The sequence below is a fragment of the Hypomesus transpacificus genome, chromosome 21, assembly GCF_021917145.1.
Source record: "Hypomesus transpacificus isolate Combined female chromosome 21, fHypTra1, whole genome shotgun sequence".
NCBI classification, from domain to species: domain Eukaryota; kingdom Metazoa; phylum Chordata; class Actinopteri; order Osmeriformes; family Osmeridae; genus Hypomesus; species Hypomesus transpacificus.
The window spans coordinates 2,054,916-2,071,031 of record NC_061080.1 but is presented as its reverse complement, the minus strand read 5'-3'; the positions used below and the strand labels follow the sequence as shown (position 1 = coordinate 2,071,031).

At 44.6% G+C, this 16,116-nt stretch overlaps 1 protein-coding gene across 1 annotated transcript in view; it reads right to left on the bottom strand.

Moving 5' to 3' along the window:
• The window catches only part of LOC124483705, a 61,887-nt gene extending 50,548 nt beyond the window's left edge, over positions 1 to 11,339 (bottom strand). Inside the window, exons 1-3 of the mRNA XM_047044251.1 lie at positions 11,213 to 11,339; positions 10,434 to 10,832; positions 9,604 to 9,927 (exon numbers count right to left, since the gene is read on the bottom strand). Coding sequence (XP_046900207.1) covers positions 9,604 to 9,927; positions 10,434 to 10,832; positions 11,213 to 11,339 — 850 coding nt within the window. The remainder of the gene's footprint in view (positions 1 to 9,603; positions 9,928 to 10,433; positions 10,833 to 11,212) is intronic.
• Positions 11,340 to 16,116: the final 4,777 nt, after the last annotated feature.

Sequence of the window (16,116 nt, the reverse complement as noted above, 5' to 3'; positions counted from 1 at the left end):
AGCACCGATTGTTCAACGTATGGCTCGGCCTTTGGTGGGGGATGGGCTGGCTTTGGCCATACACTGCCGGTCCTAAAATGGGTCCCACTCCGACCCAGGCGGCCCTGATAGTAGGCTATTTATATTAATAGCGCAGCTCCCCCTATCAATGATCTAGCACTCCCTTAAAACCTGCATTAAAAATTATCTGGCGCTCCTGCCCCTCGGGTGCGGTGCCCATGGTTTTCGGCGCCCCCGCCCCCACCCCCTCTCCGCTACTGCTTACGACGCTTTCGGGAAATGCAGCCCAGGCCTGCCTGTCTGCATTCTTGAATGTTTCTCATTTCCAGGAACTGTCAAGTTATCTGATCTGCTAATCGGACCAGATCACACCAAACAATGACAGGGCTTTCTAGTCACACTATGTACTGTACGCATGAAGCTTTTCCCCTGGAGGGCAAAAACATAGAAAGCATGAAGAACACTTGATTTGTACCGGAACTGTTTCCCTTCCTTCAGGCTTTAACAGTTGTCATCTCAAGGAATATTGAGCCCTTTAAAATATTCCACTGGTCTTCTCAAAGTATCAGATGAGCTAAAATCTGGATTAAAAGACTTGGCCCTCGTTATAAACACATTGGAAGCAATCACTTTCATTGACAAAGAAATGCTAAGATTTTGTTTTAATACCATTCCTGCAGTGCATCCTCCTCTGCCTATTATTAGAGGAAGCAGAAAACATGAAGACTCAACAAGTGCCGGTGTGCTGCCTTCCTTCGTGTAATTTTTTTCTGGTCGAAACCATACATTGTTTGTTTGATTTGTTTTGCATTGAGGTTGCATTTAGGTACATTGTGCGTGTCGCCCTCCACAGGATGTATTTGGTACCTAGGATGCACAGGAGAAAAATGATATACGTCCGCAGTTGAATGCAAGACGAACATCTAAACTCAACTGTTTTGTGGTTACTGTCTTGTTACGTTATGCCTGGGAAACTATTTATCTGTACGTACAGTATGGATAATTGGTTATGTGACGTTATATTTGCAGGAAATGTGTTGTGGAACATTATTTCTTCGATAACCTGTTTGTCAGGACACGTTCCAAGCAGCTAACATTTAGTAGCTAGCTCCTGTATAGGATTTGCAGTAAGCTTTGTTTTCATGTTCCTTTGATGGCATGTTGTACTAATGTATGCTTCAATTTTTGTGTTGTATTTTAAGTTTTACAAAAAAAAAGAATATCAAGAACCAGGAAACTATAAGAAAAGTTAAGCCTTGTAGTCACTGGAGTTTTGAATTGTTAGCTATCTGTCTAGCTCTGCAAAGAAGCACACCGTAAGGGCAGAATAGTAAAAAGATAAGAGCTCAACAGGTTCAAACACAAGACTATAACAATCAGCAACCATGAGTCTACGGTCAGGAAGAAAGTATACTAAGAAGGACAGCCACACCAATGTGCAACAACAAGCAAGTGGAAAACAAGAAACAGAGCAGCCAACAGAGAAGCATGAGTCTCTTCAAACAAACAACACCAAATCACTGTCCTTTAAGTATCCTGCAGGTCATGTCGGCGCTCCAGCAGACCGTCGTCAACGACCACCACATCTGCGGCCACCAAAGCACACTCTAAGGCAAAAGCTGCCTGTGTCAAACTGGCTTTTGCTGAAAAAGAAGCTGAGTTGATGAAACAGAAAGCTGAACTAGAGGCCAGTTTTCACATTCTCCAAAGCAAGAAAGCTGCTGCAGCTGCTTCCAAAGCTGCAGTGTATAAAGAAGCTGAGGGAAACGAAAGCGGGGAGTATAGTCATACACCTCATGTTCTACAACAGCCAGTAAGTACAACTCAACGGACTAGTGTGTACATCCAACAACACTCCAAACTTTTCTTCAAAGAATCTCCATCAGAAGACAGGTGTCAGGAATGCAAGCGTGGACCCAAAAGTAGTGATGTTACGCTCGATACCGTGCTCACGAAGCGGTATCGACCTTTCAAAACAATTGGTACCGATACAATTGTGTCGAGCGTGGCTTCAAATGGGCAAAAACCCCGTGATCAGAGTTGAAGGGTCACACGAGCTTACAGGGTCCGGTTCCTGAGCTTGGGCCCTCCTTATGGTGGCCTCAATCTCCCATGTAACAGGGGCCACCACTTTCATGCTTGGTATGATGGGTCCTACTGGTTCCTCATGACCATGAGGTGAGAAAACCCGAGACAGGGAGTCAGGTTTAACATTCTTGGACCCCGGCCGGTAGGACAGTGTGAACTGAAAGCGGCTGAAAAACAGCGACCACCGGGCCGGGCGAGGGTTCAGCCACTTAGCAGGAATTGGTGTTGCGCTCCCTCAAGCCAGTGTCTCCATTCCTCCAATGCGAGTTTCACTGCTAACAGCTCCCGGTCCCCTACGTCATATCCTCTCTCAGCAGGTGTCAAGCGATGTGACATATAGGCGCAAGGATGAAGCCTGTCGTCCACCCCTCGCTGTGAGAGAACAGCTCCCACTCCTACGTCCCAGGAATCCACTTCGACTATGAATGGCTTGTCAGGGTCGGAGAGGATAAGGACAGGAGCAGAAGTGAAACAGTGTTTTAGTTCCCAAAAGGCCCTCTCGGCATCCGTGCCCCATATGATTTTGGAGCCTTTAAAACGTTGAACATCCTTCACAGTGGTGGGAGTGGGCCAGCTGACAACGGCCTGGACCTTCCTTGGATCCATCCGAATGTTACCTGGACTAATGACAAACCCTAGGAACTGCACCTCAGAAACATGGAATTTGCACTTCTCTGCCTTTACATACAAGTGGTTATCCAGGAGACGACGAAGGACTCTATGGACATGCTTGATGTGTTCTTGCAAAGACCTGGAGAAAATTAGTATGTCATCCAGATAAACAAAGACGAAGTGGTTCAGCATGTCCCGGAGGACATCATTGATCAAGACCTGAAAAACAGCCGGGGCGTTGGTAAGACCGAAGGGCATGACCTGATACTCATAATGTCCTGTTGGAGTGTTGAAAGCCAAATTTTCCATTCGTCCCCCTGCCTTATGCGCACCAGGTAGTAAGCACTGGGCAGATCAAGTTTGGTGAACAGTGAGGCCCCTTGAAGCAACTCAAAGGCAGTTGACATGAGGGGTAGGGGGTAGCGATTTCGTACCATGATCTTGATCGTGAACGGAGGCCCCTGTAGTCAATGCCGTCCTTCTTGCCCACAAAAAAGAACCCTGCTCTGGCAGGAGAGGTAGAGGCTTTGATAAAGCCTGAGGCAAGGGCCTCCTTGATGTAACCATCCATAGCCACCCACTCTGGAAGGGACAGTGAAAAAATGCGGCCTCTAGGGGGAACAGAGCCTGGGAGTAAGTCAATAGAACAGTCATAGGACCGATGTGGTGGAAACGTGGTGGCCTTGTGTCTACTGAAGACCTCCTTCAGTGGGTGACACACAGGGGGAACTCGGGAGAGTTCAAGGGGCTCTCGGGACTCGAGAGAGACTTCTGAGGAACAGGGAAAGAGGCGTGTGGCAGGTGGGTCCCCACTCAAGGATAGTGTTCTTGGACCAGTCAATATGGGGGTTATGCCGAAGAAGCCAGGGGTAGCCTAGGACTATAGGAAACGCTGGAGACTGAATGAGGTAGAATGACGTTTCCTCCTGGTGTTGAAGTATTGAGAGGCGTAGAGGGGGTGTTTGATGGGTGACCTCACCATGTCCCAGAGGACGTCCATCCAGAGCGGTAACGACCAGGGGAGAAGAAAGGGGCTCAGAGGGGGGGTTAAGCCTCCTGGCTAAGGAGGTTTCCATTAAATTCCCAGCTGCACCGGAATCAACCCAAGCCTGTTGGGAATGTGTAACGTGACCCCATGAGAGTGTGACTGGCAGAAGTAAACCTGTGTCGGTGAGAGGAGAGGTTTGGGTGATTCCCGTCCCAGACCACCCCTGTCTAGACGGGTCAGCGTTTCCCGGAAGCTCGGAACAGGCAGCTCGAAAGTGTCCAGGCAGACCGCAGTACAGGCAGCACCGCTCCCTCATGCGGCGGTCACGTTCGGCAAGTGAAAGCTTGGTCCTGACCACCATCGGCCCAAAAACACCAAGGTCACCTGCATGAACGACTATTGCCCGATAGCACTGACCTCGGTCATCATGAAGTGCTTCGAGCGGCTAGTCAAATCATTCATCTGTTCCTCGTTTCCTCCCACCCTGGACCCTATGCAGTTTGCATGCCGGTCCAACAGGGCTACAGACGATGCCATCGCCCTGACTATGCACACTGCTCTCCCACCTGGACAAAGGGAATACGTATGTGAGGATGCTGTTCATTGACTACAGCTCAGCATTCAACACCATCATCCCCTCCAGACTGGTCTCCAAGCTTGTGGACCTGGGACTAAGCACCTCCCTCTGCAAGTGGATCTTCCACTTCCTGACGGTGAGGCCACAGGTGGTGAGAAATGGTGACCGCACCTTTAGGGTTTAGGGTTAGGGAGGAGGGATGGACTAAACATCTGATAAGCAGAGTACAGAACCTGGATCCAGTAGTGAACCGCTCTCTCGGGTCTGCGAAGGTGGTTCAGGCAGGAAGACTCAGTATTGTTATTGACTTGATACTTTATTGCACTTGTTAAAATACATGATTGTAATACTTGAATTACAAAAAGGCCCAACAGCGCATGTTTCTCCTCAGAAGGCTTAAAGGATATGATGTGAGACATTCTATCCAGACGATACCAGTCAGTGATAGTCTGTCATTGCATCTTGGTACAGCTTCCTACCAAACAAATGCAAGAGAAAGCTGGATAGGATAGCCAGGCAAGCCGTTAAGATCATAGGCATTCCTCAAAAACAGCCATCTGATCTTTATACACAAGCAGTGGAAAGAATATCCAACTTCATCATCTTGTAAGCCTCCTACCCCCTCCACCAAAGCTTTGAGCTACAGTTACCACGGTTACCACCCTGTTTACTATCAGGAAGAATGTTCAGAGTGCCTTTGGCTGAAAAGTCATTATACAACAAATCCTTCATTTACTATGCAATACATATACAAAACTCATGCTACTGATACATCACACACACTCTGCCTTCAATCAAAAGAACGTTTTCTAACATTTATTTATAACACAACTTTTTGAATCTTGAATTTGGCATAATGGTTCTGCTCGCAGCGGCTCCCTGATGTGTTTACCAATACGCCACCCTCCTCTGGCCTTCCAGAACATCACTGGTATTCGGTCTGATGCAACTTTGATGACCAACGACCGAACACTTTGAGTGGTGAAGCCGAGACCACTTGACACGCAGACGTAGCCGCTCCGTTGTTGAGGGTCCAGTCCACAGCGCCGGCACAGGGTTCCAAGCCTCCAGGTGAACCGTTATGTAGTCATTCTTTCCCGGCATTGGTGACAAACAGGAGGTTGCTCGTTGCGGTCGATGAATGGCATGCAGTGGAGGTATCGCACCATGTAAGAGAGGAGACAGAAAGCGGAGTTAATCTGCCATGTAACAGAAGTACCCACACCAGCTTCTACACAATGACTATGTTAAAGAACCACTGTGTACATGCGTGTGTGTCTATGGTTAAGTCGCCAGGGCGAGATTGTGAAAAAGTTGGAATGGGCTTGACCGACATGTGACGTCCGCTACGTTGTGAAACTACCCGAAATAAATGCAGCCCGCAAACACTTGCCCCTGATGCACGCCCGGTCAGACGTCTCACTTCCTGCTAATCATTGCCACGAAGGATCCACCCTTGTTGATTATTTTCACTGCGGCCTCATTATCACAAGACACAAGGATCCTCTTCCTTCACCATATTTACCCCACGACAGACAGCTACACGATACAGGGTCTGGTCTGGTCCCAGTTTGAACAGGGCTGTGGATTGAAATCGCCCTCCGAACTCAAGTCTGGTCCCAGTTTGAACAGTGCTGTGGATTGAAATCGCCCACCACCGCCGTCTGTACTAGTTTGCTGAATGATGTAGGGAGATGGCTGAGCGGTGTCGGGCTAGTAATGAGAAGGTTACCGAATCGGTTCCCCGCTGTGCCAAATGACGTTGTATCCTTGGGCAAGGCACTTCACCCTACTTGCCTCGGGGGGAATGTCCCTGTACTTACTGTAAGTCGCTCTGGATAAGAGCGTCTGCTAAATGACTAAATGTAAATGTAAAATGTACATGGGATGACTTCTATTAGTCCATGTTTATTGGATGCTCGAGCCGAACTTACAAGCAGCCAACGTGTGTTCCTAGACGCGTCCCACACCAAACTCACTGTGTAACACTGCACACTTGTTACTAACCCAAACAGTATTAATGCACGGCAATATATCCTACGGGATTCCAACGGCGCACCACTCACTAACTACCCCCTTATTTGCGTCGCACTACCCCTTCACTTCGAACCCCCAAACCCAACGCACAGGCGACGTGACGGCGACGGCATGTAAGGAACGTCTACCGGCGACATATGTTCGAAAGTATTTTAAAATCGAATACGCCTACTAAGTACGTCTGAGATAAGTGCATCGCCACTAAGCCGTGTGAGCCACACGTCGTCGCCAAACGACACACCTGTGTGTGTGTAGCCACGTCACCGCCGTCACTGACTTGTTTTTTCAAACCTTATTGAGTGAAATCAAGTCGTGCAACAGGCTACATGTTTCATATGTTCAAATGTCTTTATTGAGAACTATAGAGTAATATTAGCCAACTGTGCACTGCCTCTAGCATAAAGGATTATACCGCAGGCGCAGGGAGTGCTATTGCACCCCCTACTTTTGGGATGAAAAAATTATAGTTTCAAATTAATGTAAAGAAAATGATGAAATGTTTGTAGAAGTGATGTCAGATTTGTACGTTCTATCAGTGGCAATTTTAGACCCTTTTAGGGGTGCTCAAGTTATTTTTCGGTGTGGATGCTACACTAACAGAAAGCAGAAGACTGTTATAACCTGATACAAAAGTATATTTGACACTAGCCTATTTATATTGCTCATAACAAAACCAGGACAACGTTTGGAATAAATACTTTTTCCTGTGTGGCCGCTCGTCAGTGGAATATGTTGCCTACAGAGCTGATAAGAAGCACAAACTCTTTTTGCAAACGTTTGCAAGACGGGTCAAGACATGGCTTTTGTCAAATCAAATTTGCTTATTTGGTAAACAATGTAAATTTCACTATTTATGCATGTTTGATGTATATGTATTTTAGTTAAGATCAGCCTGCCCAGGGACTACGGGTGGAAATTAGCTATTGAGCTAAAACCTGGTACCATGCATCTCTCCTCTTTAACTTTCAGCTTTAACACATGATTCTATACCATTAAATTGACAACTACAGACAAACTTTACAGGGTTAATACGGAAGACATATTAGATAGTACCCAATTGCTGTGAAAGTACCAAGTCAATGAAGTGAATCACCAAGTACAAGTTCAAGACAAAATCACTGTATTTATTATAGATCTATAAAGTGCAGGTGTCTGATACACTCAAGCTGAGCATCTCAGAGGACTGGACAAAGAATACAGGAATCAGGGCAGTTAAATAGTTTCACAATATGGGGAGTTTTACTCTCACAAGAAACGTCAGGGGGGGATAATCAACATAGCCTTTGCAAGCACAGAAAGAAGATGCTGCATGCTTGTCTAGACAGCTTTTGTTTAGGTCTTTAGACAGAGCTCCTAGAAATGGCCTTGTCGCTCCTTCTATTTTCCTTGTTCAAAGTTGCATGGCATTATACACTTTGGCAATATTGTGACCTCTGACCTACACCAGCGTCACAGGCATTTCCTAATCGCAACTTACAAGAAACTAATTTATGGCTATGCAGGCATAAGCAAACAGCAAAATGTCAGTTTATCAATGATGCAAGCAACATCCTTTATATAATCCAAATAATTAGCCTAAATTTTTCTGAGAGATTGAAGGGCACAACAACAAATGTTCTTATGAATCACCGACTAACAACATGGAAATGAATGACACATGGAGAAGGCAAGTCATAAGAGCTGGAAAAAAACTTTACAACTCTATACATTTACTCTAAAATGTATTTAAGAGAATGGCGACGCCTTTATCCACGAGTAGATGCGACGATGTAGGGAACTTATCCAGGAGTGGAATTCACACGACAGTCTTTTTAGGCAGGTTCTCCATGTCCCTTTCCGCTCCCCATACTCGTGTGCGTTACCAAGGCTCTCACACTCACCTTCACAGACGACCCCGGCATCTTCATAGTGTCCACAGTTGTGTGAGCCGAAGGGCAGGTGGCTACACTGTGCCAGGGAGGACTCTGACCCCAAACACCCAACGTCGTCCAGCCAGATAGGCCCGCTGCCCTGGCCGAAGCTAGCTTTTGATGGAGTAGACAGGGCGCGGCCACAGCCCAGCTGACTACACACCACCTGGGCATCTTGCAGGTCCCAGCCATCATCACACACCGTCCCCCACTGGTCCTGGTGGTAGATCTCCACTCTGCCGGAGCAGGAAGTGTTCCCCCCAGCCAGACGTAACTCCCCCTCTGCTGCTGAGGGGGAAGTGGGTACCAGGGTGGTGGTGGTTGTTGGTCTAGAGGTGGTGGTGGTGGTGGAGTTCCTTTCACCAACTGAGCAGAGAGGTAAACAACATGACTGGGCTAAAGCAGCTGTTTGAAAACTGTAAACAATAAACAAATACTGAAAAGTGAATGACAACTCTAATTAACAAACTAATATGTTAATAAGTCAAACAATGGAGGTGTGGGAAAATGTATCATGTATTCTATGTCAGTTACTCATTCAACTGTAATCAATACTGTGCATCAAACTGTAATCAATACTGTGTATCATACTTTAATCAATACTAAGTATCAAACTGTAATCAATAATGTGTATCCAACTGTAATCAATACTGTGTATCAAACTGTAAACAATACTGTGTATCAAACTGTAATCAGTACGGTGTATCAAAGACAGATTTGAAAAAAAGAGTAAGCACTGGCTTAGTAGGGGTCAAGTGGAGACAAACACTGTGAGCAAGGGAACCCTTACACTTGACCATCTGACCTAGCTTCTAGCACTCTTGATATGGTAACCTGTCCTGAAATATCATGGCTGTTGGGTCTGTGATGTAGCATCTGCCTGATCAAATACCAAACACCTGTTGGCTGTACGTCATCTATGTTTTTGGCTGATCGTTATGAACTCTGTCCTTTCACCTTCATGCCTCAGAGAGATTTTGCTACTACCGCTGTGTGTGCACCTGTACATCATCTCTTCAATCAGCTGATGGATATTGATTAGTATTGTCTAATACTCATGAACCCATAACTTGACCTGATAGAAACACAACTCCTGTGGAGACAAACAAAACTTTTTTCCACCCTGGTAAAATAAAGGAATGACTGAAAGACGGAATAGATATGATACTGAATGAATGACTAAACAAGTTAACTTGATACATTTACATGATAAGTCTACATTTGAATGTATTGCAAGTTGACCACACAACCACCAGGTTGCGCATGTTCTGGAACGGGACTGGGGAATGCGTTCTGGAACAGGACTGGAGAGATGAATTGATGTAATATGTATTTTGTGTATCAATCATTTAACAGCCCTGCAATTGAAACATGGATCGTTTAACACTCACCCTCACAGACGACCCCGGCATCTTCACCGTGTACACAGTTGTGTGAGCCGAAGGGCAGGTGGCTGCAGTTTGCCAGGGAGGACTCTGACCCCGAACACCTGACGTCGTCCAGCCAGATAGGCCCGCTGCCCTGGCCGAAATAGCCATATGATGGAGCAGACAGGGCGCGGCCACAGCCCAGCTGACTACACACCACCTGGGCATCCTGCAGGTCCCAGCCGTCATCACACACCGTCCCCCACTGGTCCTGGTGGTAGATCTCCACTCTGCCGGAGCAGGCAGGGTTGTCAGGGTAACCGTTGATCAATCTCAGAGGGTCGACAGCTACAAAGTACAGACGGCAGCCCAGAGAAAGTTGCATGAAGATCACATTGTTATTATTTACGTGTGTTATTTCCTGTTTGTGAGCAACAGTGTTAACTGTTTTAGTTAAGCGAATGAATACATTTAAAGTTGACGAAGACTTGCCAGAGCAATCGTATGCCGACACATTTATGAAAGATTGAATGAAAATGTACAAAATGAGCTCTTCTTAATTTCTGTGTTTGGGCACGTTTGTAACAATGCCAACCTGGCTAAGTTGATACACAAATAATGAAACATCTTTCCATGAGCACAAACCCCTGTCCTGATTCAGTCGTTCACTGTTCTGTGTTTGTGTGTTGTAGTGTCGTGTTTCTCCACTAGATGTCGCCTGTATTCAGCTCCTACTTGTTGTTACAGGTGTGTGTCATTACTAAGCAGTCTGACTGCCCACCTCTATAACCCAGTCTTCTGAGTCACCCTCTGCCAGACTGTCTCGTGTGCGTTACCAAGCCTCTCACACTCACCTTCACAGACGACCCCGGCATCTTCATGGTGTCCACAGTTGTGTAAGCCGAAGGGCAGGTGGCTGCACTCTGCCAGGGAGGACTCTGACCCCGAACACCTGACATCGTCCAGCCAGATGGGCCCGCTGCCCTGGCCGAAGCTAGCATACATCGGAGCAGACAGGGCGCGGCCACAGCCCAGCTGTCTACACACCACCTGGGCATCCTGCAGGTCCCAGCCGTCATCACACACCGTCCCCCACTGGTCCTGGTGGTAGATCTCCACTCTGCCGGAGCAGGAAGTGTTCCCCCCAGCCAGACGTAAGTCCCCCTCTGCTGATGAGGGGGTGGTGGGTACCAGGGTGGTGGTGGAAGGAGGGGTGGTGGTGGTGGAAGGAGGGGTGGTGGTGGTGGAAGGAAGGGTGGTGGTGGTGGTGGTGGTGGAGATCCCTGGACTCACTGTGGAAGAAAAGTAAACAACATAACCGTTATAAAACAGCTGAGTGTTATTGTAAATAAATACTGAGAGAATGATGACCAGTAGATACGAGGGGCTGGTCCCTAGCGACAGAATGGTATGTGTTTACTGATTGAGTGTATATCAATGAATGACTGCTAACTATGACTAAAAAACATTCCATTACGTGCAGTACAAAATGGTTTCAAACCTGCACAATAAGTCGCATGACAAAAACTGGGCTCAACAAACTTGTAGACGTAGTAGTTTCCAGGACAGGCTTTGACATGGATCGGGTTTGACCTAAAGTAACAGCAGTCGTCCATCCAGTGCCCACACACACCGCGCTCCACCACCCTGTCTCCCAGCTGGGGGTGAGGAGCAGTGAGCCACAAAGGGGCGTGGGTCCCACACATGTACTTTTCCACACACGTGTCTGGCATCTGGGTGCTGTTCCCCCCCAGGAACATGCGATACCATCCCTGCCAAACGAAGTTAATGTACGAGCCAAGGTCACAACGAATAGTACCATCATTGTAGTCTGTTGAACGCCAGGTATCGTTCAAAACTGAGTACTGGCTACAGGGGTCAGCACAGCGAAGAGAACCGTTGACACTGATACAGTCCTGGCCTGCTGGGCAAGGTGTGCCCCCACACAGGAACACCACAGGAGGGGGAGTGGTGGAGGGAAGGGTGGTGGTTGTTGGTCTAGAGGTGGTGGTGGTAGTAGGAGGGGTGGTGGTGGTTGTTGGTCTAGAGGTGGTGGTGGTAGTAGGAGGGGTGGTGGTGGTTGTTGGTCTAGAGGTGATGGTGAAAGGAGGGGTGGTGGATTGACCAACTGGGAATAGAGGTAAACCAACAACACAAGTTAAGCAGCTGTTCAAAAACTGTAAACAATTAATACTGAGAAGAAATAAAGTAAATAAACAAATTACGTAATTGGAATGATTGTGTCTCATTGTATTTTGTTAAACTACAATCACATATGTGAGATAAATTGTCCATGATATACATTTCCTTTTTAGACTCGTCAGCAGATATACTTTTCCATAAACAACATGTTTACATCCTACCTGAAGTATGATGAAGAGCTTGTATGACCAGGAGTAAGAACAGACCCTCTGACATCATCATCATGCAAGGCTTCATTCTCGTCAGACAAAAAACCTTAAAAACATTTACATTCACATGTGAGCAACACAAGCTCAGGTTAGTTTGTTTGCTTGCTATCAAGGCGCACCATTGTCATTGCACTCATTGGTGCGAAAATGTGCATGTCGTTCCCCAAAACATAGCTATTATTTGTAGAAGGTTCTGTAGCTGTAATTTCAGTACCAGAAAAGTCCAGCATTAATTACTTAACTTAATATTAATGTATGGACTGATTTTTAAGAAAATAAAAAAAGGCTTATTTCTAGAAAATGTGTCCTATTTTTAGTCTAAAAATAAGAAAAATCTTGCCAGGCATTAAAAAAAAGTCTTATTTTGAGAAAAAGATCTAACTTTTTCTTATAAGATTTACCATCTAATATCAAGCTCGATTTAACTAGTACCAAGGTGTAGACATATTTTGCTAATTATCCCAGCAGAGGAACAAGATTGTCTTCCTTATTTTAAGATTGAGACCACTGGCACAACTTCTCAATGTAGGAATATTAAGAAATGACAGGATTTTTTTTTTCATTTATGGTTATTATAAACATGACAAACATGAAAATACAGTACAGTTTAACATGTCTGTTGACTGAAAAAGGGTTAGGGTTAGGAAAAAGGTATTAAACAGTTCTGTGTTGCCTACTCCCTTCTTACCAAATGAATTTCAAAACTTTCCATAACATTTCTATAACTTTCTGCCAAATTGCCATGTATATTTTATGAGCTCCGGCTGTTGTAATAACAGAATAACAGTGTGCCTTTTACAATACATCAGATGAGCCTTTGTGGGGCCAATTTGTTGATACTCTGTAGACCAATAACAAGAGCAAACAAAATTTGAACTATCTGTATCAGCTCAAGAATGACTGTGTGGTACTCATTACCTTTTTACTGTATCAATCAGAATTCTAAGTAAAACAAGCATTTGGCCTGAGGACTGCTTTCATTTATTGTCACTGTATGCTAATGTGCTGTTGCTTATAGGGCTTGGTTTATCTCTGACATCAAGTGCAGAGTAGGGAAATGCAAGTAATGCACTATTGAGAACATCCAAGTCAAGTTGTCCTAAAAGTACTAAGTGTTTCAGCACACACTTTATTTACTAATGGGGCAATGCCTTCCAGTATTACGCACATGATGTATTGCGTTGTTTGTTGGATCAAGTTAAAAGACAGGAATTCTACCAGTTTACTGTTCTTTCTAAGATACTAAGGTTTCTAAGATAGGCTACTCAGGCCTCATTTACTAACATTGTGACCGAAGCTTAATCTGCAACTTTGCCCATCCGCAAATAGCGGACGGTGTATTTCCGCATTTTGAGTTGTATTTATTAAACCAGATCCTCGTCGGGCAATCAGCGTGTGTTAAGTAGCGCGCTGTTAAAAGACGGGAAAAATCGCCTGCATGTTACTGCCACCATGGGTGATTCGAGGAAAAGAAAAAAAAGTTCAGAGAACAGGAGCTAGAAATATACACACCCACTTTCCCTTATACCCTGTTATACCCCAGGTCCCAGCAGTAATCTGCGTTTTAACTCAAGTGCGCTGCCTTTGTAAATACAATGTTATGTCTTTACCCGCTATTTCACGCCTGAAATGGGCGCAATCCTGTTAGTAAATGGGGCCCTCAGTATCGACCCTCTCAATATCACTACACTGCCTGTACTTATTGACTCAGTGAGTGGATTGATGGATGCAGTGCATGTTGTTAAGAAAGACAAAAACTTTCAAATCAGGGGTCAGGGTGAGCGTTTAGGGAATCGGGCAATTAATCAGAAGGTTGCCGGTTCGATTCTGGCCGTGATAAATGACGTTGTGTTCGTGAGGGGGAATGTCCCTGTGACCCTGTACTTAGGCCTACTGTAAAAGTCACTCTGGATAAGAGCGTCTGCTAAATGACTAAATGTAAATTGCGTTGAAGCGTTAACCTTACTCATTCATAAAGTCAGTTCTATTAAGAGAATAACATGCTTATTTTAAGATCATTTTTGCAAGTTGTTAATCTTATTTCAAGATATAAATTCTAATTGTCAGCTCATTTAGAGACTAAATTACAAATTTTAAGTTACATTTACATTTATGCATTTAGCAGACGCTTTTATCCAAAGCGACTTCCGAGAGAGAGCTTTACAAAAGAGCATATAGGTCACTGATCATAACAACGAGGTAGTCCCAAACATTGCAAGCAGCCAAAACATGAAGCATACATTGTGAAAAAACTAAACAAGTGCCAAAACGGAAGACCCATAAGAGCATGCAGTTATACAAGTTACAAATTAAAACAACATGAACCACAAAAAAGTGCAGGACTGTACCTGTAGAAGAACAATCAATAGCAAAATATTTCACAGCGAGTACAAGACTTAACTTCGTTATAACTAACGAGAAGTTACTCCGTCTCAAATAATTTGGGTATTTAGAAAAGTGCTATAAAAAATGAATTATTATTATTATTATTAAATATGTTTTCATTGCTTGTAATAAGCTCTACTTACTTTTTGTCTAGTTTTAAGGCACATTGTGTCACGGCCACAGCCGTGCCCCCCTATTGTTTTTGGTTTTGCCCTGCCCTAGTGTTTACCTGTCATTGTCGTCACCTGTCTCGTTCAGTTGTCGTTAGTTTCATTGTGTTCACCTGTGTCTTGTTTGTTTCTGTGTATTTAGGTTCCTGCTTTGTGTCCAGTCTTTGTCTTAGCATTACCCTTTGTCACTGCGTGTACCCTGTCTGTTTCCTGTTTTGAGAATTAAACCTGTGTTCCTCGCTATGCGTCGGTACTCCCCTGCATTTGGGTCCAACCCCACCTCACGTCGTGACACATTATGATTTTTCAGTGGCTAGACCTTTTTGCTAGTTTTAAGAATTATAACCTAGTACATTTTTCTTACCCCAATGGCAGATTTCTTTGCTCAATACAAGATAATTTGACTAGATTTAGGAAGATTAGGCTTACTTTTAGAGGGGCATTTTTTGCGTTGAATGACAGCATAGGGGAGAATTTGCAGTTTTGTTTTTAATGTTATAATACAGCTAAAAACAGGACAAAAAAGTCTCGAAAATATGGATATAACATTTGGAAAGTGATGTCAGTTTTTTGGGAAAGTTTTTATTAATTGTTGTTGCCAATAAAGTCAAGCAAATTCAAATATATAAATATAGCTGCAAGCAGCAATGTGGTGGCCAAGCAGGTCAGATGACCCAGAAGAAACTTTCGACATCTAGTGACTGCGGTTTACCTGGCTTTCTTTGCAGTGGCTTATAGTCTCGCTAAACAGAGAATCAGAGACATGACAAGCTTGTCAGCTTTGGCTGGATTTGAACCTCTGACGTTGCCAGGACACCAATTTATCCTAGTGAGCTATTCTCAGTGCTGGAAATCAGATTTCAGTGACTGCGTAAAAATATAAAGAATTTTTCCTGTGGCAAGCGGTTGTCAGATTTGTCCCAAGTTTAAACAGCTGTAATTCAGTCCTATTTTGATATGTCAATGTGATTGTGGTCTGAAGATAATCTGTGTAAAAGTTGGTGAATATTTGATACATTTTGAGTAGGACAAAAACGTTTTATTAATTAATGAAAATGGCGGCATCAATTTGGCTGGTATCACAAGTTAACATGTGTCAGACATGGGATCGCCCCCCTAGAGGTTAGAGGACACATATCTGTAAAGCACAATAAATCTGACTCTTCTTGAGTATAGATCCCCTGAGATTGAAACATTATCATTACCATTATGATTATACTGTTAGACAGCTACTGTGGCATACCTGGCTTCACTAAACAGATAAACAAGTATCATGACATGCGTGATGACTTTGGCTGGATTCGAACCTATGACCTTACACTTCAGAGGAACCCGTCTTATCCCAGTGAGCTATTCTCAGTGCAAGGAATTACTGTGTTCAGTTACTATGTAAAAAAAAGTAAGCCGTTTTTCCTGTGGGAAGCGTTGTCAGATTTGAACCAAGTATAAAAAGTTGTAATTCAGTCATATTTTGACAAATCGAGGTGATTGTAGTCTGAAAATGATTTGATTACATGTCCATGAAATGGCGGCCTCATCAATTCGTCTGGTATCACGCGTTAACATGCATC